Source organism: Balaenoptera borealis (genome assembly GCF_965194805.1).
Source record: "Balaenoptera borealis genome assembly, chromosome: 3".
Lineage (NCBI taxonomy): Eukaryota > Metazoa > Chordata > Mammalia > Artiodactyla > Balaenopteridae > Balaenoptera > Balaenoptera borealis.
Genome location: NC_138866.1, coordinates 120,168,617 through 120,190,656, shown reverse-complemented (window position 1 = coordinate 120,190,656; position 22,040 = coordinate 120,168,617). Strand labels below are relative to the sequence as shown.

General features: G+C 42.7%; 1 protein-coding gene and 1 long non-coding RNA gene across 4 annotated transcripts in view; one reads left to right on the top strand and one right to left on the bottom strand.

Moving 5' to 3' along the window:
- Positions 1-754: 754 nt before the first annotated feature.
- The window catches only part of BBS4 (Bardet-Biedl syndrome 4), a 58,041-nt gene continuing 36,755 nt past the window's right edge, over positions 755-22,040 (bottom strand). The window contains exons 4-16 of one of the 3 annotated variants that reach the window (XM_082383586.1): positions 20,178-20,241; positions 18,477-18,588; positions 17,425-17,497; positions 12,207-12,260; positions 10,324-10,451; positions 7,945-7,999; positions 6,884-6,952; positions 5,750-5,902; positions 5,486-5,657; positions 3,712-3,781; positions 2,958-3,099; positions 2,207-2,408; positions 755-1,660 (exon numbers count right to left, since the gene is read on the bottom strand). In XM_082383586.1, the coding sequence (XP_082239712.1) occupies positions 1,551-1,660; positions 2,207-2,408; positions 2,958-3,099; positions 3,712-3,781; positions 5,486-5,657; positions 5,750-5,902; positions 6,884-6,952; positions 7,945-7,999; positions 10,324-10,451; positions 12,207-12,260; positions 17,425-17,497; positions 18,477-18,588; positions 20,178-20,241 (1,404 nt within the window). In that variant the 3' untranslated portion in view covers positions 755-1,550. The remainder of the gene's footprint in view (positions 1,661-2,206; positions 2,409-2,957; positions 3,100-3,711; positions 3,782-5,485; positions 5,658-5,749; positions 5,903-6,883; positions 6,953-7,944; positions 8,000-10,323; positions 10,452-12,206; positions 12,261-17,424; positions 17,498-18,476; positions 18,589-20,177; positions 20,242-22,040) is intronic. The other 2 variants (XM_082383587.1, XM_082383588.1) reach the window with 2 other exon arrangements.
- On the top strand, positions 10,459-16,899 carry LOC309624899. Its single transcript, XR_014242194.1, has 2 exons — positions 10,459-11,188; positions 16,747-16,899. It is a non-coding gene; the product is annotated as an uncharacterized lncRNA (long non-coding RNA).

Genomic DNA, 22,040 nt, shown 5'->3' with positions numbered 1-22,040 from the left:
ACTAGAGCCATCTTACAGGAAAAAAAAAACTTTTTGGCCAACCCAATAGCTATGCTTCTTTGCATCTTTTTAATGGTTACTCTAGGGATTATAATATGCAGCCTTAATTTTTCACAAACTATTTAGGATTAGTTTTTTACCATATCATGTGAAATATAAAATCCTTTCAACCATAAGTTTCCATATACCCCCCTTGTCCTTTAGTTATACATATTAAACCTCACATACAATGTTACAATTTTTACTTAGAACAGTTAATGTGTATTTTTTTTTTAATTAAACCAAGATATTTTACATTTACCCACTGGTTTATATTTGTTGTCTGTGGGAGGATTGGTCCATTGTGAGCTACTCTCTGTTATCAGACAATAGGGATTTTTCCTTAAGAACAAAATGATCATTGTAATCATACACTCCAAAATTTTACTTCGCTTTGTACTAATATTATTCAGTAAGAAGAACACTTTTCCCATTGCTAGTTCATACTTCCACTTTCTTGCCTCTAATTTGCGCCATCTAAAACCATGTCTGTATCTGTAATTGTGTACTTGGTCTCATTTTTCTAATTGTCATGTAATTTTTCTGTGATGACATGAGCAACTCCCATACTAGGAATTAGAATAGGTCCTTTCTCAACAGAGTGAATGAGAGACTGCAAATCCACAAACCCCAAAGACTGGGCAGGTACAAGGTTCTTTTAAAAAGTTTTCATTGTGATCCCTCATTTTTATACCTGAATAACTTTTCCCAAAGGGATGATACATAATCTTTATTCTGAAAAGTATATATAATGTATTGATAACATCTGGTCAGTGGTATCATTGATTGTCAAACAAAAATTCCTCAGTTAAGCAGCTCTTCCTTTTTTTCAAATCCTTGGTGCTCATACCAGACCAGCCCTTCATCTCTACTTCTTTTCATACTGACATGATCTGGCTCTACACTCTGACCTCTCAAGAACAAGATACAGGGACTTGTTCTGGATGCTCTTGGGCAAGTGCAGCTGGGATACTCAATAGGCTGGGCCTCAATTTAAAGAGCTTGTTTCATCATTATTTTTTTTTCTTTTAGACTATTTTAGAGCTGGATTATTAATCCAAGATTTGTGTTTGCTTCAGTGGCTGATATACCACACAGCCCAAGGATCAGCCAGCTAAGACAAGGCTTTGTCATGACAGGACTACCGCGCAGAGATCTGTCTCAGACTTTCCTTCCACAAAGGAAGGGGTCAGCCAGCCAGGAGATAAAGTCCTTTCCAACGCAGATAGCATCACATGCCCTGCTGGCTCTTGGATCTACATACATAGAGCCGAAGCCTTGCTCTCAATTCTTAGGGAACCTGTCTGGGCCATCTTCTCTCTCTTTCCTAGCTGACGGGCAGCAGGGGACTGCGTAGGCCTCAGGCTCCTCGTGATCATCATAGCACGTTCTGCGTTCTAGTTCATGATGCCCAGGGAACGTGCTGGCCTCCATGCTGCCTGTGTCATGGGACCTTTCCTAATCTGGAACATCCTCGCCAAAGAAACCCCAACTCTGGGTTCATCCTACACCTATTTTTCTGTTATTTGTGCTGATGCTTCAGTTGGTTGTGCTTCCACAGTGGGCTCTGGCTCCAGAGGAAGAGATGGTGGCTTTGTGAGCTGGGATGTTCCTCCGGCACCTAGTAACAAAACAAACAGCTTGAATTCTCAGTTCCATGGTTCCAGAAGAAATCAATATTTTCACTGTCAAGTTTCAAGAAGAAACCCCATATCTTCTGAGACTAGTGGGACTGTGGCATATCTGGGCAGCTGTGAAGGAAGACCACAACTGGAGAAATAAAGTAACAGTCAAGTCTGCCTTCAATGACCTTATAAAAGAAATGTTTAATTACTTGCACCATGCTGACTTATGATAAGGCAGTGAGAATTAAAGCAAGACTACATAACGAAAGGTGCTGCAATGTATTTCTAAACCTGAGTATTGTAAAGACCCAGTGTACCGACATCCAGCTAAGCCTGCCAGTAGCTGTTACCTTTTACACAAATTGCCTTAAGGAAACAAGTGACAGTTTGGCCACCCTTGGGCTTTTTCCCCTTCTAGGCAGCACTACATTGGATGTGTCCTGAGTCTGAAAAGCACAAGCCTCATTCAAAGCTGTAATCTCTTTGCAGGCACATGTGGCTTGTACCCATAGGTCTTCATGTAGCTGTATGTAGCTTCCTACCTGAGGGGAGCTTCCTATGTGCGGCTGCTGAAGACATTGCCTGTCCTAGAGCTTGATTAGAACCCAGAGGCTGCTGGAAACTGGCGGCTTTACTGGTTGAAGTGGTCCGCTGCTTTGATTTGGGATCTTTAGCTGGTTTAGTCCAGACCAGTGCCTCCCCGACCTGGAGAGCAGCTCCCAACTTCTGGGCCATCTCCACCATCTTGTGCCCAAGTGGGAAGGAAAAAAAAAAGAGTCAGGTCTGACTGGCAGAGACAAGCCTCATCCCAGGTCTTCAGCAGGCAGGTGGGGATTAGCTGAAATAGTGTCTGCTGTACTAGCATTTGAAGGAGGAAACACTTACTGCAAAGAAATCATTCTCAAACAGCAGAGACCACATTGCCCTGAGTGGATGGCAAGGGAGTTCTTTAAAGGCTCTCAAACCCAACAATTCAAGTTTGGTGCATTGTTGGACTAAATTCCTGCCTTTCCTATGTGAGGAGAATGGGAGGAAGCTACAAAGAGACACAATACAACTCATTTGAGCTGAGGTCTATCAATAATAGATACAACTCAGTAAGCCTGAATTTCCTCTTATTATTTTCTTCCAGGAAAGTTTCTCAAGCTGTTCTTAATTGAAGAATTCATACCACTAGGAACGTCAAAGCCAAAACAGGCATGAGCCTATATAATACCTTATATTTGGGTTATTTGGGCTTGATTCAAAAGTCTCGTGACAGCTTGCTTATGACTCCTAGGAGCTAAGACTTACCTCTGGGTCAAATTCCAGAGAGCTACTGTCCTTGAGTAGGCTGACTTTCTTCTCCATCTCCCGGTACTGGGCCAGGGCGCCCCTCTCCTCTCCCTGGTTGTACAGCAGCACAGCATAGTTCAGGTTTACCAAAGGGTTACACCTGTGCAAACAGGGATTCTTATGGAGCTGGGGCTTTGCAACACATGGTCATTCAGAGATCCTTCTCACTGCACAAAAACAAAACTGGCTAAGTACAGACAGCTCCACTCCACAGCAAGGTGGGGTACACACGTGTTGTGTGGACCTTTGGAGAAGAATCAGGGAATTAACTGCCCAACCAGCAAAGCAGGTACTGGGACCAAGCCTGACATCTCGGCCCTCAAAAGAGACGAAAAACAGGTCCCTACCCTGCTGCCTAACAGAGGCCAGTGGACTAAATCCCAGGAGAGTCAAGTGTATCTTAAACTGAGCCCAGAGTCCCATGTGACATTCCAGCGAGCCCACAGCTATCAACAACCCAAGCCCACTGACAGCTCTCACTTCCTCTGGCCTCCTGACTACTAAGGGCTGGAAACGTTTTCTCAGAGTCAGCGTTGGGTCCTGCTGAGCCACTTTGTCCTCAGGAGCCACGTCCTTCGCACGGAAGCCCGCTGTGCACAGAGGCACGGGGAGCAAGCAGCTGCGTGGGCTCGGCAACGCCGGGGCCGTGGCGCCACCTCGCAGCTCTGCGGCGTCCAGCCCTCCCAGCAGCGTTCCCGACGGGGCAGCTTACTTATCCAGGCGGACTGCTTCTGCGTAGGCTCTCCTGGCGTTCTCTGTATCTTCCAGATTGGTCAGAGCCACTGCAACAGAGAAAGTGAGTGCGGTGGCTGAAGAGCCCAGCACTGGTGGGACTGAAAAGCTCCTTCCAGGGACCTATATACGATATCCAAGAGCGGTGGCTGAAGAGCGGAGGAAACACAGGGAATGTTTCAAGACGGCGGTTTGTTCAGCCGCCAAACCTAACTAACTCCTGCTGTGCCCGCCCAGCTCCTGGCACCACCGTCTGCGCAGCCACTCAGCTTGGATTCCGGCTATCATCTTGTTTAACGGTCCCCTCTCCACAGTCAGTCAGTGGCCGGGTTCCGTGAATTCCATTTTTTACAGCTTCTTTGCTGACACTGCCCTGGTTTAGTTGTGTCAGGCCTTCCGTTTTGTTCCCCAAGGGCACTGTCCCGCTTGCCACAGCGCAGGCTGCCAGGTATCTCGCTGACTGAGACGAATCTGACCGCGTCACCGGCCTACTCAGGAATGCTCACATGCTCACTCCAGCACCCATAACTGGACCTTTAAACTTTTGTTTAGCAACAGAACACTCTCCCTTTTTAAATCAGCATTTTCTGAAAGCCTGACCTATAACACAAACAACAGCAGAGCTGCTCTGGAAGCCCTGCCCGCTCCACCTCCCCAACTGTTCATCTACTTCTATCAGACACAAGAGGAGATCTAGGAACACAGTTGGGAAAAACAGAGCCTCTGGGATCAAGTGTTCAGTCCCTGTGCTGTACTCAATGGTCCTCCATACTCTGACGCCAGACTACCTCTCCTGACTCATCTCCCACCACGTTCTACAACACTATTGCCCTCTAATGGCCCAATACCTCCTGCAGTTTCATGGCTGCATGCCTTTACTCAGGGACTTCTCAGCCATTCTGTACTACTGAATTCCAGCTTATCTTTCACAACTCAGTGCGAAGACCATCTCTGCTTTGTGAAGTTACAATTGCTGCTTATGCCCTACGGTACAGCTATTTGTTTACATCCCTGTATCCCATTATTACTGGGCTATCTTTGTATTCAGACAGCCCCCAAATAACCACCACTCAATTTGCTTTTGCAACCTTTCTCTTATAAATCAGAACCTCACAGTAATGACCAAAAACACCAAACAAACAAACAAACAAAAACCAAAAAGACACCTGAAGACTACTGTCAATGAGAACATGGAAACTGCTTTTAGGTATACATTTTGTAACTTTAGTATAAGGAGAAATATCCCCCAGAAAGAATATTTAGTCAGTACTTTTATATTGTACTAGCAACAACAATAATAGACTAATTATATAATGACAACAAAACCAGTAGTTAACATTCATTGTGTCTAATCATGTAATCCTCTCATCAACCCTATGAGATATAGCTCGTAAGTAGTAGAGGCAGGACCCCACCTAAAGCCCAAGATCTTAACACCTGATGATAACTGGAGCTTGGCTGGATTCAATATATGAACTGTCACGGGAAAACCACTGTTAAAAGATGAACTAGAGACGAACCTGATTGAACCTGCTGGTCTCTGAGTGAAATTCCCCTAAGTGAGAAGCAACAAGGTGCTTTGTCATCTTTTTCTTTCATATTTCTTCAAACTCTAGGACAGTAATCCAGATTCCTATGGGATCTGCAAGGGAATGCCTTCTATGGGACATTTAACCACTGGCCTCCTATGATTCTAATTCATTTTTCCCTGAGTACAGACTGCGAAAGGGGTTCTTCACACAAATGTATCTTACCAGCCAAGAGCATGTAGAGCTCCCCCATCTTTGGCTGGAAGTTGATGGCTGCACTGAGAAAATGGAAGGCTGATGCATACTGCTGCATAGTCAAGTGGACAAGGCCCAAATTATACAGAATCTTCCAATCGAAGGGTGCCAAGTAGTTGGCTCGTTTCAGGCAGCTGATAGCCTAGAGGAGAGAGCGGGCACTCGGTGAGAGGCTGGGGCAAGCTGGCAGAACCAGTAACTGAACACAAACCAGGAAAATGAGGAGACACTCACTGCCACGTATTTCTTCTTGCCAAAGAAACACATTCCAATGTTATTCCAGAGTGGAGGACTTTCTGGAACAGCACAGGCTACAACTCTGTATTTGGTGAGGGCAACATCAAAGTCCCCATGGGTCTGCATCATGCTGCCTGCTGCCAAGATGGCCTGAAAACATGGGATGTGGAAAGTTGGTAATTCAGTCATTCCCAAAAGGCTGTCGCGGTGAAGTAGGCTTCCTGAGTCTAGATACTCCACAGGCGCATCAGCACTGGTGGGACTGAAAAGCTTCTCCCAGGGACCCATATACTGTATCCAAGCTATTGGAACAAACGCTCATGAGGAACACTCCCGCACCCCACACGGGCTCTCTTTGGCATAATACAGAAAAGTCACTGACTTTACCCAGCTTATTTTTTTTCCTACTGGTGGCCAGGGAAGCCACTATTTCAGAGTATCAGGGCCCTGTAAGTAAAAAGCACCTTTAACCCGTTCCCTACAGCCCCTACTTGGTACACCAAGTGCTCTAGACAACTCAGGTGCACCTGTCTTTGGCCACTAAAGGTGCAGCTCCTTCTGCCACAGGGCAGAGGGTGAGTCAGCCTTAGGCTTCACTGGTCAAGCTTTTCATGTCTCTAAGGAAAAGGGTTAAGGTGGGGTGCTAAGTCAGGCTAATACGACTTCCAAGGTAGGACTGAGTCTGTACTGTTAACAAACAGCCGGTTTTGCTGCCTCTCCCTCAATGATACATATCCACATGATGATCTCCTCCTCCCCGAAGTCGTATCTGGACAAGAGTTGTAATCTCAGATTCATCAGGAATCAAGTCATTTCAGCAGATTTATTTCTGACAGTAGTTATAGAGGCTCTATAGAGGTTTCCTAAGTAACATATAAAACTTTACCAGCACTACAGTTTTGCTTTCTGCATAAGTTAACAGGCCCAATATAACAAATGTGCTCTTTTAGAAGATAAGAAGCAGAACACTGACACTTTACAGTATTTTCAAATGAGAGCCATGTTTATTTATAACTTTTCTAAGGAAAAAGTACTTTCTCAGATACACAGAACACTTTCTAGGGCCAGATCACCTCTAGGAGTGGTGGGACCGTCTGTGTGAAGGCTCTGGGGTTTGACAGCCTGCAATACCTTGTAGTTGGTGGGGTCGTAAGTCAGTGCATTTCCAAGATGTTCAAATGCCTTCTGGTAAATGCCGAGCTTGGGAAAAAGCAAAAGCCAGAGAATTACATCGGGGTGGGGGGGGGGGCGGGACGGTAGTTAAGGAGACTGGCCAACCACCCCCTCATCAGACACACCCTGACTTTTCCGGGTTCTTCTGACAGAAAAAGAACTACAGATACCGGATTCTTAAAAAAGAAAATTAAGATCCCCACGTCTGTTTTCCCTCCTATTTTGTTGATTTGTCCCCTGATAAGGTCAAAGTAGCTGTTTGCCAGGAACCGCCTCTGCCACACTAGTGCTGTTCCACGCCAAGGCCTCTTGGCAGGAAATGGGCTGATTGGCCGCATCTCCCCTGGGGCCAGCCTCCCAAGCCAAAGCCCAGGAAGGCCCAGGGTTAAGCTCCTTTGAAAGAAAAATGAAACAGATGAAAAGGCCACCACAGAGGCAGGGCTGGAGGCAGGATCTGCTAAGCGGGCAACCTGGGGCGTCAACAGGGTGTGTGGGGCAGGGAGAAGCCTTGAGGGATCCCTGGGTCCCGGGGCCTCAGGCAGACACAGAACAGCGATGGGGCCAAGAGAATCCCACCCACACTCAGGAATGTGGAGGGGAGAGGAGACTTTTTATTCTAGACAATGCTTTGCCTTCTCTCTTTTCTAGAGGACGTGGCTGGGAAGAAGGAACAACAGAAATGGCCTTTGCCCCAAAGCCCTAGCGGTACCACAGCTTCTCCTCCCACCACAAAATGCCAGCCCCTCTGACCCCAGTTGTTTCTCGTATGTGTTCTTGCCTTGGTTGGATAAGAATTATAATTGCACTAGGCTCAAACAGATTTATTTGCTTCTGATTTGAATGCTGAAAATTAATTCCTTTAGCAGACAAAGAATATCAAATGCAGAGAGTAAAGTTCATGTCCTTCTTATGACCTTTCATAAGTTGTGTTAAAGTAAAAATGCAGGAAAACCACAACACACACAAACCCAAAAGCACTTCTAACGTCAAGGCATGGATGAGTAAAGAATTCCTCTTACCTGGAGGTAGAGTAATCCTAAAGTTGTGAGAAGTTCTGTATTTTCTGGTGAGAACCTGCAACACAGAGATGCTCAGAGGGAAACAAGATGTGTAAGAGAGACACTAAGATACACACATAGTAACTCACCCTTGTGCACTACCTGAGACACCACTGCGCCTCCCACTCCCCGTAGGAACTCTCAAAGGGATTTGGGAATTCCCTTCAAAAGTAAGTCACCTCAACCCTAGCTACAGGGAGGCTAGCTCAGCAAGAAAGAATGGGACTTGGAACCCAGACTCCTCTCGCAGGGCCTTTTCTTAGGGCTAAAGTCCTTAGAAAGAACCTATGGAATACTTTGTGCCACTGTCTTGATTCACTGATAGAATTCAAGAATAATGCCCTATAAACCAAGTCAGTCTAGAACACACACGGTTTTAGTCCTTTCCCTCTTGTGAGATTTTTTTTTTCTTGTTCTCACTGCACTCAATGCCAGCCAGCATAATTTCCTGTGTAATTTAGGATCCCAAGGCCCCTAATGCTCTGCTCTCCACATTAAACAAAAAGCCATACTAAACAGCCAAACTAAAGAAGGAAGACACATACCCGCTCTAGGAAAGAATTAGCTGTTGGCTTTGTGGAGTAAACACGGGCTTAAGTAAAAGAGTATCTGCCTTTCCAATCCCTCGATGATATCTGTCTTTGTCACAAAGCGAAAGCAACACTGCACTCACATGATCTGACTACGGGATCAGCAGACAGCTGCACCAGTGAGAGTGACAGAAGGTGAAGAACAGTGTCTCCTGTTTCTAAGCAATGAGGTAGGGTGCCGGTTACCTATGGGGAGACCAGAACCACAGGGGCCAAAGCCCCAGCCCAGGGAGGCCTGAGCTGGCCAGACAGAGCTTATTCAGTTCAACTGAGTATTTGCCCTTCACTTTCTGCCATAAATACCCATCCTGATCACTTCCTCCCCCAAAGCAAGTAAGTAACTTCCATGATTCTGGTGGGTGTCCATCCCCCCACCAAAACATGACTACTCTCTCCAAAGCTGCGGGTCATAAACAATGGTTTCTATAATCTCAGTGAGGCTCCAAATGCTCAGTTGACCTCTTTTCTCCTTTGAGAATTTCAGTGACTTAAGTCCTTGACCAGCCACTAGAAGAATGTGTGAGCTAATGTAATTTATGTGAGCTAATAAGCTCAAAGAGCCAACTTATAGAATGCAGGGGTCAGGGATCAAAGCTTCCACCCAGCACCAAAGAGACTTTAACATACGCTACATGGCTTCCTTCCTACTTGTCCATATAAACGTAGCCTCTTGATGACAGAAGTCTCTTTTGTAACTTAACAAACCAAAGGATTTTTATGTCTTTTCAGATATAAAATATGGTTGAAGAAAATTCCAAAAGCAGTGTTGTGACTAATATAACCAGAAAAGTTACTATCATGGTAGAAGACAAAGGTAATTAACAAATTAATAGAAATCTAAGTTTAGTTCAAAGTCTAATTATCAGGAATAATAGACTTTGTGGCCTTAAACCACAGATGAGGCATTCTATTAACTGACCAAACAAATGAGACACTAAAGCATTTCGCTACAGCTATCCCACTTAAAAGAAACACGACAAGACCCCAGACAGAAAAGACAAGATAGCATGTGTCCCTAGAAAAGAAACGCAGAACACCACACTGGGAAAGCCAGTCAGTTACGTTTTCAAGGGGGATTTGGCTAACCCTAATGATATTTTTCAAAAGCATGATATTGGTCTCAGGCTAATGAGGCCAGATCTTTATTACTCAATCAGGAGATTTCTCTCCCTAATATCCTGAAACACAAGATCTTTTATAAAGTTTAAAACCACAATGGCAGACTGCCAGCTGACTCCAAAATCTGCTCTCTCCTTCCTCCTAGGCACATCTGCCCACCTCCCTTGCAGCTAGATGTGGCCACCTCACTAATTTCGAACCACAGAATGTCAGCAGGAATGATGTGTGCAACTTCTTATTTATTCAGTACTTAGCTTCCTATACCACCTCCCCCGACCACAGCCTGGAGCACAGATGCTACAGTAAGTCAGCTGCGGCCATGCAGGTGAAGGCAACAACCTAAGGAATGATGAGGAAGGAACATGGGAGGAACCTGGATCTCGGACTGATCTTGTGGAGCAAAGCTGGCCAGCTAGGCTAGACCAGCCACACTGATTGGTGAGAAAGAAACAGGTCTGTCTTCCTTATTTAAGCAATCGGGAGCTCTAAACCTTAGCTTAACAGTTACTCTGGCTCCTACAACTCACAATGTGTAACCAGTCACACGTGTTCTCTCTTAGACTTGGGAGTTCATGTCTGCTCCCATTTTTGTTTTAGTTTCTCACTGCTCTAAAGAAACAGACACACTTACTCCACTGCTTTCTTGTAGATTTCGATGGCCTTGTCCAAGTCTCCCTCCAGCAAGTGGATCTTGCCCAGCATTATGTAAGTCACATCATGCCTGTTAAGATGTAGGGCATTATGCAACTGGTCTTGTGCCTAACAAGATTGACAGAGTAAGGAGAACCAGATCACTATCGTGAAAGGACAATGACCTTGTATGGCTAATGTAAAGACAGAGCTCCTGCTATACTCATGTAAGAATATCACATTTCAGCAAATGCCCCACTACCCAAAAAACTAAAACATACCCAAACCGTGCTTGCTCATAGGACAGCTGGCAACATGGAATGTCTGCCTCTAGAGCCACTTGGGAGGCTTGTACAGATGATTAAACTTCTTGAGTGTTTTCTGCTTTTTGATATTCACACCCATGACTCATATTTCATAAGTTAAAAGGGATATCATGGTCTGCCCCAAACTCGACCCCAGCTGCACCGCTGACCAACTGCACACCCTTCCCCAGGGTGGACCTCATTTTCCTCGCCAATATTTTGATGAATGAATGAATCCTCATTTATTCATTCAACATGTATTCATCGAGTGCCTGTTGCTCTAGGTACCAGTACACCAGAGCTAACGCAAGAGCTTATGTCCTCGTAGATGATGAAAAGGGCTTTGCTTAGTCCTTCACCGATTCAACAAGTATTTCTATAAATGCCAGGTACTGTATTTGCTTAGCCTGTAGGCTTTATAGTAAAATCTAAATATAATGCTTCTCCTCCATACAGGTCTAACCAAAAACCAATTCCACCTCTCCCTGGGCTCAGAATAATCCTGTGAATAGATATGTACTTACTTGAAATATCCTCTGAAGAGAGAAAGCTCCTAACCAAGTATGTAACACTGAAGATCTAGATCTGCCCAGAAAACCTAAGGGACCCACTAAATATGTATATTTTATTTACACAGATATAGGTATTATTTATTTTTATATATCTTACAGGAGCAAAAGTTATTCTCATACCTCAACTGCTGATGTACAGTTTTTTTTTGCATACCCCTGAGGGATTGATTAGGTTGCATCAGTTTACAAATTGATATATATTAAACACTGTCAAATGGGTATCAACTTATTCAGATTCTCAGTCCTGCCAGCACTGGAAAAAGGAGAATAAAACTTCATAATCACTAAGTGGGAGCTTTATGAAGGAAACTCTACCCAGCCCCACTATCATTAACTTTTAGAGTTTCTATAATTTGGTCTATCCCTCAATTAAGATATACATTTTTTCCCTTATCTGAGTAACAGGGTAAGCGCAAATGTTTTATCTGATGTAAGAGCCTTAGGCACTACAGCCTAATCACAATGAAATATAAAAATGAAACATAAAAATCTCACATGGAAAATAACCTTAAAAACTGAAACTCTCAGAAATCAAATCTATTTAAGATTAAAAATTCATTTCCAATGACCTTAAGAACTAAAATCAGTTGCCACTGGAGCATAAGATAGCTCACATGGTCATAATTACACTTTTAAGACTTACAGGTCCACTTTTTGATATCTAAGTTTTATTGAACACTTGTGTTTCCGTTCTGGAAAATTAAACTAGGGGGTGGAAAATAAGAAGAGAGGAAGAAAGCAATTATTAGATTGTCATTCCCTAATAATATTTCTAGAATTTGTCACTTTCTTGTTAAAAGCAGGAAAAAAAAAAACAACAGATGAATAGTGACAAACGAGAATAAAAATGGGGATAAATGTACATGGCAGTTTCAATTTTTACTTCTAAAAACCTCGGCAAGCAGTAGGAATAATACAAAATGAGCAATGGCGCCACTGTAACAAGTGTACCCTCAGTGAAATCCCCAGCCAGCCGCTCAGCCACCAGCACCATTTCTGTAAATTACCTTGTCCAACTGTTTCAGGTAAATGTAGCAAACTCCTAGGTTATGACAGATCTCCTACACAGGAAAGAAAGGAAAACAACTTACTAAGTTCCACAGTAACTATTAGAGTGAAACAACAGGCGTCTAGAGATTATTACTGCTTGGCAAAATTTAAACTTTAAAACATGCACTATGGTTAATTTTTTACTTGAATCTTAAACAGATTATAAGAGATAAAAGCAGAATAAACCAGTGATCTTCCTGGGTCTATTTAGTACCTTGGGGTGCATGCCCAGCCCATTCCTACACCTTTTTTCCTCTAAGAGCTGCTCATTGAACAAACCCTTTGTCCCCTCTTCTCAGAAGAGACTACCACAGCCCCTTCTCCAACCCTAAGGAGGTGTGAGTGTGTCAGTCAGAGTCCTTTTCCTAGGAATCTAGGAATTCACTAGGCGGGATGGACTTGGGGACTGACAGCGCCATCCGGAGGCCACTAGGATGGAATACATAGATGTAATTGGAGCCGATCTTCAGAAGACTATAGCACAGGTCAGCAAACTCTAGCCCACGGGCCAAATCCATCCTCTGCCTTTTTCTGCAAATCAAGTTGTACTGGAACACAGCCACAACCGCTTGTTATGTATCGTCTACAGTTCTTTCACACTAGAACTTCAGAGTCAAGTAGTTGCAACAAAGACTGTATAAATCCACAAAGCTTAAAATATTTACTAACCTGCCCTTTACAAAAAAAAATTTGCCAACCTCTGATCTACAGAAAGAAAATAAATCAAGCAGAAATGCAGAGAAGCTACCTTGGTTGCTGACATCTTTCCAGTTCTAGTTCACTGCAAGACCAATCTGTATTTCCTGACCTTGTGTTCTGTAAAATCTCCCCAACTCCCTTATATTAAACCTCCCTTTATTTAAGGCAGCTTTAGAGAAAGGAAAATGCAAGGGTGAGAAGACTGCTCCTGGGAAACAGTAAGGACCATCTTGTTAGTAGTGGGGAGGTGGAGAAGCACATTCAGACCCAGAAGTGTCCCTCTCGGAAGAAACATGAACCTTACACAGCTCAGAGACAACAACCGGTTTAATGTTTTCCAAGTTCCCTAACATAACAACAACAAAATAGCAATCAGTGATTCTATGCCAGATGTTTTTCATATACATTACTTTAATTTTCCCAGCAAATCTGCAACATAAGTATAACAATTCTGATTTCAGAGTAAGAAAATGGAAGCTCAGAGAAGTTAAGCAGTTTGCCTGACTTACGACAAAAAGTATCAGCACTGGGATGTTTTTTTCTTAGTTCTAAGTCTTAAAGAATTTCAACCATATATAAATGTAGACAGAATCACCATGTACTCATCATCCTGCTCCAACAATCATCCAATCCATACGCCCCCATCTCTCCCACTACTTTTGTAAGCAAATACCAGATAGTATCACATTTTATCCACAAATATTTCAGTATGTATTTCTAAAGGATAAGATCTCTTTTTTTTTAAGCTACCCACAATACCATTATCATACTTGAAAAAAAATTAGTAACTGCTGATACTTAATCATGTTCAAATTTCTGATGAATGTCTCACATTACAAAAAAAATTTTTTTTTCTTTAATCACAATCCAGGGACTTCCCTGGTGGTCCAGTGGGTAAGACTCGGCACTCCCAATGCAGGGGGCCAGGGTTCGATCCCTGGTCAGGGAACTAGATCCCACATGCATGCTGCAACTAAGAGTCCGCATGCTGCAACGAAGATTCCACATGCCGCAACTAAGACCCGGTGCAGCATGCGTGCGTGCATACATACATAAATTTATTGAAAAAAAAATCATAATCCAAATAATTTCCACACATTGCAAAGCACTGGGATTTGAACTCAGGCCTGTCTCTAAAACTTGTATACCAGACTTCCCTGGTGGTCCAGTGGTTAAGAATCCGCCTGCCAATGCAGGGGACAGGGGTTCGATCCCTGGTCCGGAAATATCCCACATGCCACAGGGCAGCTATGCCCGTGCGCCACAACCACTGAGCCTGTGTTCTAGAGCCCACAAGCCGCAACTACTGAGCCCATGTGCCGCAACTACTGAAGCCCACGTGCCGCAACTACTGAGCCCACATGCTGCGATTACTGAAACCTGCACGCCTAGAGCCCGAGCTCTACAACAAAAGAAGCCACTGCAATGAGAAGCCCACGCACCGCAACAAAGAGCAGCCCCCGCTCGCCACAACTAGAGAAAGCCCACACGCAACAACAAAGACCCAGCTCGGCCAAAAAAAAAATTTTTTTAAATAAAACTTGTATACCTTCCACTTCATCACCCTATAAGAATATACACAGGGAGCTGGAGAGGAGAAATGTAGCCCTACTTGTCCTTTAAATGTACTGGAAGGTAACTAACCCGTAACCTTTTTAAATCATTTCTCATAGATATTATTTGAGAAAGCAGTAGCAATATGCCTTAAACAAACTGACAACCAAGAAAATTTTTGAAATTTGAAAAGGAAACTAGAATAAATCAGAGTTAAATCCTGTCTTTCATGGGGTGAGAAGATGCAGCAGACATCCTGCAAGGGCAATTGGTACAGTGGAAAGATGACAGGCCTAAAGTGAGGAATCCTAGATTCTAGGCCTGAATTCTGGCTCTGGTTCTGCCACTACCTCACTGTGTGCCCTTCAGCAAGTCACTCCATCTCCCAAAGCCTCAGCTTCCTCATCTATCAATACGGGAAATTCTCCCTACTTAACAGCTGTTCCACAAGTCAAATGAGATCATGGCGGGAGGAATTACTATTCCCCTGCTGTGGCCAGACTGTGGAATACCCTGATGAGTCGAAGGAAGTAGGGCTACAAGGTTTGCTACAGGCCACAGGCACTCATGAAGCATGTAGGGCAGAGAGTGGCTGTTTGGGGAATGACCACCTCTACTGGCACCAATGGACTGGTTATCCCAGATGAGTCAGTAATACCAAATGAGCTCTTTCAACCAACTGGACAAACTGAAAGACATTCTTCATTCCCCCTGTCCTGTCCCTGAGCTCTCCTGTCTCACTTCCTCTCTGTCTCCATCTATGGGCTCATTTTCTCTTCAGCTCAGCCCTTCAAACTGTTTTTTCCAGGACTCCATCCTCAGCTCACTGCACAGTGAGCCCATCCAATTTCATGGTTTTAATTATCACCTTTTAAGTTGTTGACTCCAAAATGTGTATCTCTAGCCCAGAACACTTGAGTTTCAGATTTCTATATCGGGCCATGTATTGGATACATCTCAATTTAGATATCCTACCAGAAGGTACAATTCATCATGTCCATAATCTTCTAGAAGACAGGACTTAACTCTGATTTGTTATCATCACCCTCTCCCAAAACTTGCTCCTCTTCCTTCCTGTATTTCCTATTCTAGTTGATTGTCCCATAAACCACCAATCCACCTTTGCATCTGCAGCCCACTGCCTGGCACATAGACGTTCATTTGTTGAAAGAAGGACTAAGTGAATGAAACAGCAACTCAATTTTCCTTTATCTGTTGCTTTACTTTGGCCTTTGGCTATAAAATACTCAATGGCAAAAAGACTTAAACATCTCAGTCTTTAGACCTGCAGAAGAAAAGAGACTGACAAAAATAATAGTGCTGTGGGACTTCCCTGGTGACACAGTGGTTAAGACTCCGCACTCCCAATGCAGGGGGCTGGGGTTTGATCCCTGGTCAGGGAACTAGATATCATGTGCATGCCGCAACTAAGAGTTCACATGCCACAACTAAGGAGGCCACGTGCCGCAACTAAGGAGCTGGCGAGCTGCAACTAAGGAGCCCGCCTGCCGCAACTAAGACCCAGTGCAACCAAATGAATAAATAAATATTTTTTAAAAGTAATAATGATAGTGCCATAAGAACTGCAGGGAAAACCCATGCTAGCTCTTTCTACTAATCAATCTAATCCTTCACTCTTAGATATGTCTTTCTAAGAATCATCAGATAGTTTGAAAAAACCAATAGCATGAAAAAGAAGAACCAAAACAGAGGAAGAAAAAGATAATTGTGGAAAGCAGAACAGAACTTCAAAGGGTCAGAGACATGGAGAGGCTACTGCAAGAAAAGACAAAGTTCTTAGAAATTAAAGATATAATTACTGAAATAAAAAATACTGAACAGGTAGGCTAAATAACAGAATGTGAATATAGCTAAAAACAGAAGTGATGATCTGGAAGATAAGACTGAGGAAATGTCTCTGAATGTACAGCAAAGACAAGGAGGTAGAAAATATGAGAAGCAAGTTAGGAGACAAGTAGAACAGGTACAGAACACGTCTGATAGAGTAGAAAACAGTGTGGCAAATCCTGCTAGTTATTTACCTAACATTCATTCTCTCTGTTTACCTTACCAACAGAACCCTAATTTTGTTTAGAGTGACAATATATTTCCCAAACTTCCTTACAAAAGGGGTAGTTGGTTTGATGTAAGTGAAAGTCTGTTGGGGACTTCTAGGAAAATTATACTTTCTTGATGAAGGTTATGTCCTTTTCTCTTTGTTGCTTCCTCTTTCTCCCTACCTAGAATGATGATGTGATGTTAGAGCTGCAGCAGCCATCTTGTAACCATGAAGAAAAAGCCTCAGCATTGACATCGTTGGCCCACCAAATCAATGTTGGCAACTGCTTACCTGGATTTCTTGTTTCATAAGAAAAAAATAAACTCCTGATTTATAAAGCCAATGTTTAATAAAATGTTTTGTTGCAGTTACACACAATCCCTAACTGATACAAAGAGACAATAGAGAGGAAAAAATAATCAAAGAACTACTCAAAAAAAAAAAACCTTGCTGACCCAAAGAAAGGCAAGGGTCTTCAAAGTGAAAGAGCCAACTGAATGTCCACAGAGAAGGGGGATAAAAGAGAAAAGAAACACATCTAGACAACTATTACTGACATTTCAGAACTCCAATGATAGAGAATCCTCAAAGCTTCTAGAGAGGAAAGTGGGGTTATCAACAAGAATCAGACTGGTAACAGACTGCTCATCAACAACACTGACAGCCAGAAAACCAGGCAGCAGTGTCTGCTGAGTTATGAGGAAACATGATTTTTGATCTTATACCCAGCCAAATCATCGATCAAGTGTGAGGATAAAATAAAGACAGTTTCAGCATGTAAGAATTCAGTAATAATAACAAAAGATAGCCATATGATAAATGGAACCATTAGCATGTCACTAATAACAAAGTTCCCTACTTACCCAATCTTTCTGGTTAAGTTTAGCTGCTTCATTATATACTTCAGTGGCAGCTTTATGTTTTCCCAAAAGAAATCTGGGGAAGAAACCATTTTCTGTGATTATTAATGCAAAGCTTTTACAAGACTACAACCCCACTAGTCCCACATCTGACTCATGTTCCAGCCAGCAGAGAATTCGGGAAGCCTCTTCCCTGTAAGCTGGCTGTGCTGGTTTAGCCAGTGAGGCTGCTGTACACCAACAGCAGAAGCTCTCTTGGTAGGGACAGAATTGGTTCCAAGGCCTTGGGCCCATTCTACACCAATTTTAGTGAAAGTCTTCTGTAATTTATTTTCTACAATGTACTACAAATGTAGACCAAAAAAGAAACAAGCCAAACTAATTACCATGTTAAACAAAAACTGCCACAATTTTTCATCATGATCTATTAGGGACAGGCCCTTCTCTCCCAAACTAAGTCTCTTTCCTTGATACTGGATCATCATTCTGGAGACACAGGGGAAAATCAGCCTCTATGCAAAGACAGTGCAGGTTATGAATGACAACGTAGGTAAGAAAGTGAGAGTGGGAATTCCACAGAACACTTTACTACTCTGGAGTAGTAAAGCTATTAGTACTTAACAGCTTATAAAGATAATGGAGGTTGCCTGCATCCAGGAACCTTCAGGGCATTCACTCAACAAACACTTACTAAAAACCTACTGTGTATCCAGTATTATGCTAAGTGTTGGAACAGTAGGTGAGAAAAATTCCATGGGCTGCCAATACGATTAGGGTACTTGAGGCACAAAATGTTCCTATTTATATGAGAAACATTATCAGTGTTCCCCCTTCAAACTAGAATATACAGTGTTTGAAATACTCAGTTCCTTTATACTAGTTATCTCATTTTCTCAAATTTCAAAATTAATCCACACTCTTCAAAGTGAATCTATTATACCCATTAAGCAACCCTCCCTCTATGTATCCGGCTGCCAGAAGCAGCTCCAGCCTGAGAATGCACTTTACGTTGTTCTCTGCCAGTGCCCTAGGGCCTCCAGGCTGCCAATACTCACAAAGATCTGGCCACCTGCTTGAGGTTATCAGCAGACTGAGGGCTGAGAACAGCACACGTCTGAAAGAGTTCTAGGGATTCTTGGATATTTCCTTCCAGGCGAAATATCAATGCTGCCAAGAAAGAGAAAACACAGAAAATAAAATCATGTTCTAGGAAGAATGGAGCCTGACATCTGAAAAATTGGAGAAGAGGGAGGTAGGAAATCATATCAAAGAAATTCTTTGGATAATTGTGTCTCTAATACAATCAGATATGACTTCAGATGGATTGAAACAAGCAGCAAAGTTGTTGATGAGCTAAAACCTTTTTTTTAAGGTATCTGGAATCTACCTATTCCTCCACTCCCAGCTTCCACCACGCAGATAATCGGGTACCTTGTAAATTATCCCACAAACTCTTCACTATAAGAACATTCTTACAGCTCCTCATCAGATGCTCTATTTATCATGATAATTCCGACATCCACCTGATAGTTTTCAGAGAGTACACTCAAATGGGGCAAGTGCAATCAATTAACTCAAGTCCAACAAGGAGATGCTGGCAAAGAATGCAGTAATATTTCAGACTTGGTTTTCAGTATAGCAACCAATCAGAATCAATCATTCTTCAGAAGAATTTACATGCTTAACTACTATCAGGCACTATAAGTCTGGAACTTGTGATATTGGGAATAAAAGAGCATTATTTGGGCTTCCCTGGTGGTGCAGTAGTTAAGAATCTACCTGCCAATGCAGGGGACACGGGTTCGAGCCTTGGCCCGGGAAGATCCCACATACCGCCGCGGAGCAACTATGCCCATGCGCCACAACTACTGAGCCTGCGCTCAAGAGCCTGCAAGCCACAACTACTGAGCCCACGCGCCACAACTACTGAAGCCTGCGCACCTAGAGCCCGTGCTCTGCAACAAGAGAAGCCACCGCAATGGGAAGCCCGCGCACCACAACGAAGAGTAGCCCCTGCCCGCCACAACTAGAGAAAGCCCGCACACAGCAACAACGACCCAATATAGCCAAAAATAAAAACAAATAAATAATTTATTTTAAAAAAAAGCATTATTTGCCATGATATCCTAGATATGTCAATATCTTACCAATTATGTCAGAAAATTATATATTAATCTGAAGACTACAAATGCAATGAGTGGTAAACAAAACCATTCATTTACATCAAAGAGTCAAAAAGATAGTTCCTGGGAAAACTAAGGATGCTACTTTGGGCACTACAGAGTAAAATTCCAGTCAGTGATTCCTATACTTCATTTCTGATGAATTTCATTTATTCCCTGTTTTATCCTGTATACCTCTAGGCTTCTTCCCTTCATCCTGACTCACCTTACAAAAAATCCTCAAGCTTTTCCTCATCTCTTTTAGCTTGACTACAAGGAACCCTTCCAAAAGCTTCTTCTGGACCTGAAACTGCTGCATGAGGCAGGGACCCTAACAACTGTTCTGAAAAACACTAGCCGGAAACTAGAATAGGGGTGAAGGATAGTAGCAAGTTTTTTAAAGAGAACTAGTCATTTCTGAGGTCAAATCCAGCACAATAATCATGTTCTGATTTCAAAAAACAGTAATACTAAATAAGAGATTTGTGGAACATTTACTTGAATTTAAGTATTTCGTAAGTTGTTTGCTCTTTTTCCAGAACGTAGGCAGAGTGTGCACTTCTCTGGCAAGAAGAGAAGAAATATATGTCTTACCTTGGACATAGATAGCATATTCACATAACCCCTGAGTCTCCTGAAGCTGTTCTTTGATAACATCCTGAAAAAGAAAGAAACAATACTTATGAGTAGTGTTTAAGTGTCTTCAAGTGTTTTTAAGAAAAGGTAAACATGGACAAGGAGTACATGTAAGAAATCTACGATATTAATGATGACTAATAAAGTAGTTCATTCGGATTTTTTAAAAAATTTCAACTCTTGTTATGATTGCTTATTCTAGAACAGGGGTCAGCAAAGTACAGCCCACAGGCCAAATCCGACCCACATAGCCTATTTTTGTACAGGTCTCAAGCTAAGAGTGGTTTTTTTATTTTTAAAGGGTTATTAAAAAATAAGAGAAGATGAAGTATATGAGACAGAGACTATCTGTGGCCTGCAAAGCCTAAAATATTTACCATCTGGCCCCTTACAGAAAAAGTTCACCAACTCCTATCTACACTCTAACTAGGCAGGCTAAGAAAACTATGAAAAGATTTCCATGCACCATTATAGTTGCTAGGAGCTCTCTGATGAGCCAAGTACAGGCTCTACCTTTGTCCTATGATGGGCTAAGACCAGGGAGCTATACAGCTCAGAGGGCAATCACCTGATTCTAACCTGGAGAATCAGGGAAGGCTTTCCAGGGAAAAGAGTTTCAAATCCTGTGTTAGCAAGGGATGGAGGAAAAGCTGAGGTGGCCCAGAGAGTCAGAGAGAGAAGGGCTTCAAATGCCATGCTAAAAAAGGTCGAGAGCAATGGGAAAATCGTGATAAATTTTAAGTGGGAAGTAACCAGATTCTATTTGCTCCATTTTTGGAACATCGTGGAAATAGATGGAAAGGAGGCAAGATTAGAGGCAATGTTGGCATAAGAACTCTTGTGGTTAATTTAAATGACAGGGATTAACTAAGGCACTAAGGCGTGGGATGGGGGTGGGGAAGTGGACAATGTCTTGAGATAGTAAGAGAAGGATCTCCAGAACTTGATGATTATCTATATTATATTAGGGAAAGTGGGTCAGAGGATTCTGACACAGACAGCTGGGTGAATGATGGTACCTATCCCTGAGACAGGGAACAGGAGAAGGAATAGGTTTGGAAAGAAGAAGATAAATTCAGCTACAGAAAAGATGAATTTGAAATGCCTGGGAAGCATTCAGTACGCATCTCTAAGATTAGGAAGAAGTGTGTGGAATGAGCAGAGAAAGGAGTCAAGGAAAGAACCTAGAAATAGCCCCAACTCTTAAGAAAAAAGCAAAAGAAGAAAAGCCAAAAAAAAGGAAACAGAGAAAGTGGTCAATAAAGGAAAAGGGAAATAAGAAAAGGATAAAATCACAGATGAAAAAAAAATCTTTCAAGATCCATACTGGAACATTGCTAGTTCTCTACACTGTCATAGGTACAAATGTCACAGGTATAAAAATTACAACCTTAAAAGCATTACAAGCTCTGAATGCCAAAAAACGAGAATACCAGGGATATATTTTGCATGATGATACTATTCTCTGCCAGCAAGTATGTAACGTATATAGTAAGTTACCAAAGACACAGTTTAGAGAAAATACAAACTGTTTTAAAATATATAAAGGACCAAGCTCACCATAATAAGAGAATTATAAAACTCAATGAAATACCATTTTCCACCTATCCAGAGATCAAACAGTTAAATACTATGCCATATTGAACATCTGCTCTCCACCATGAGACCAACAAGTCCCAGAGAGTGGCTGCTCCTTCAGCCTGGTCTTGAAATGAGAAGACACATGGAGCACACTTGAACCTGACCCACAGGCTGTGGTCAAACCCAGCCAACCTACAGCCAATCTGAAGGCCCATGAGTAATAAGTATCTGTTGTTAGAG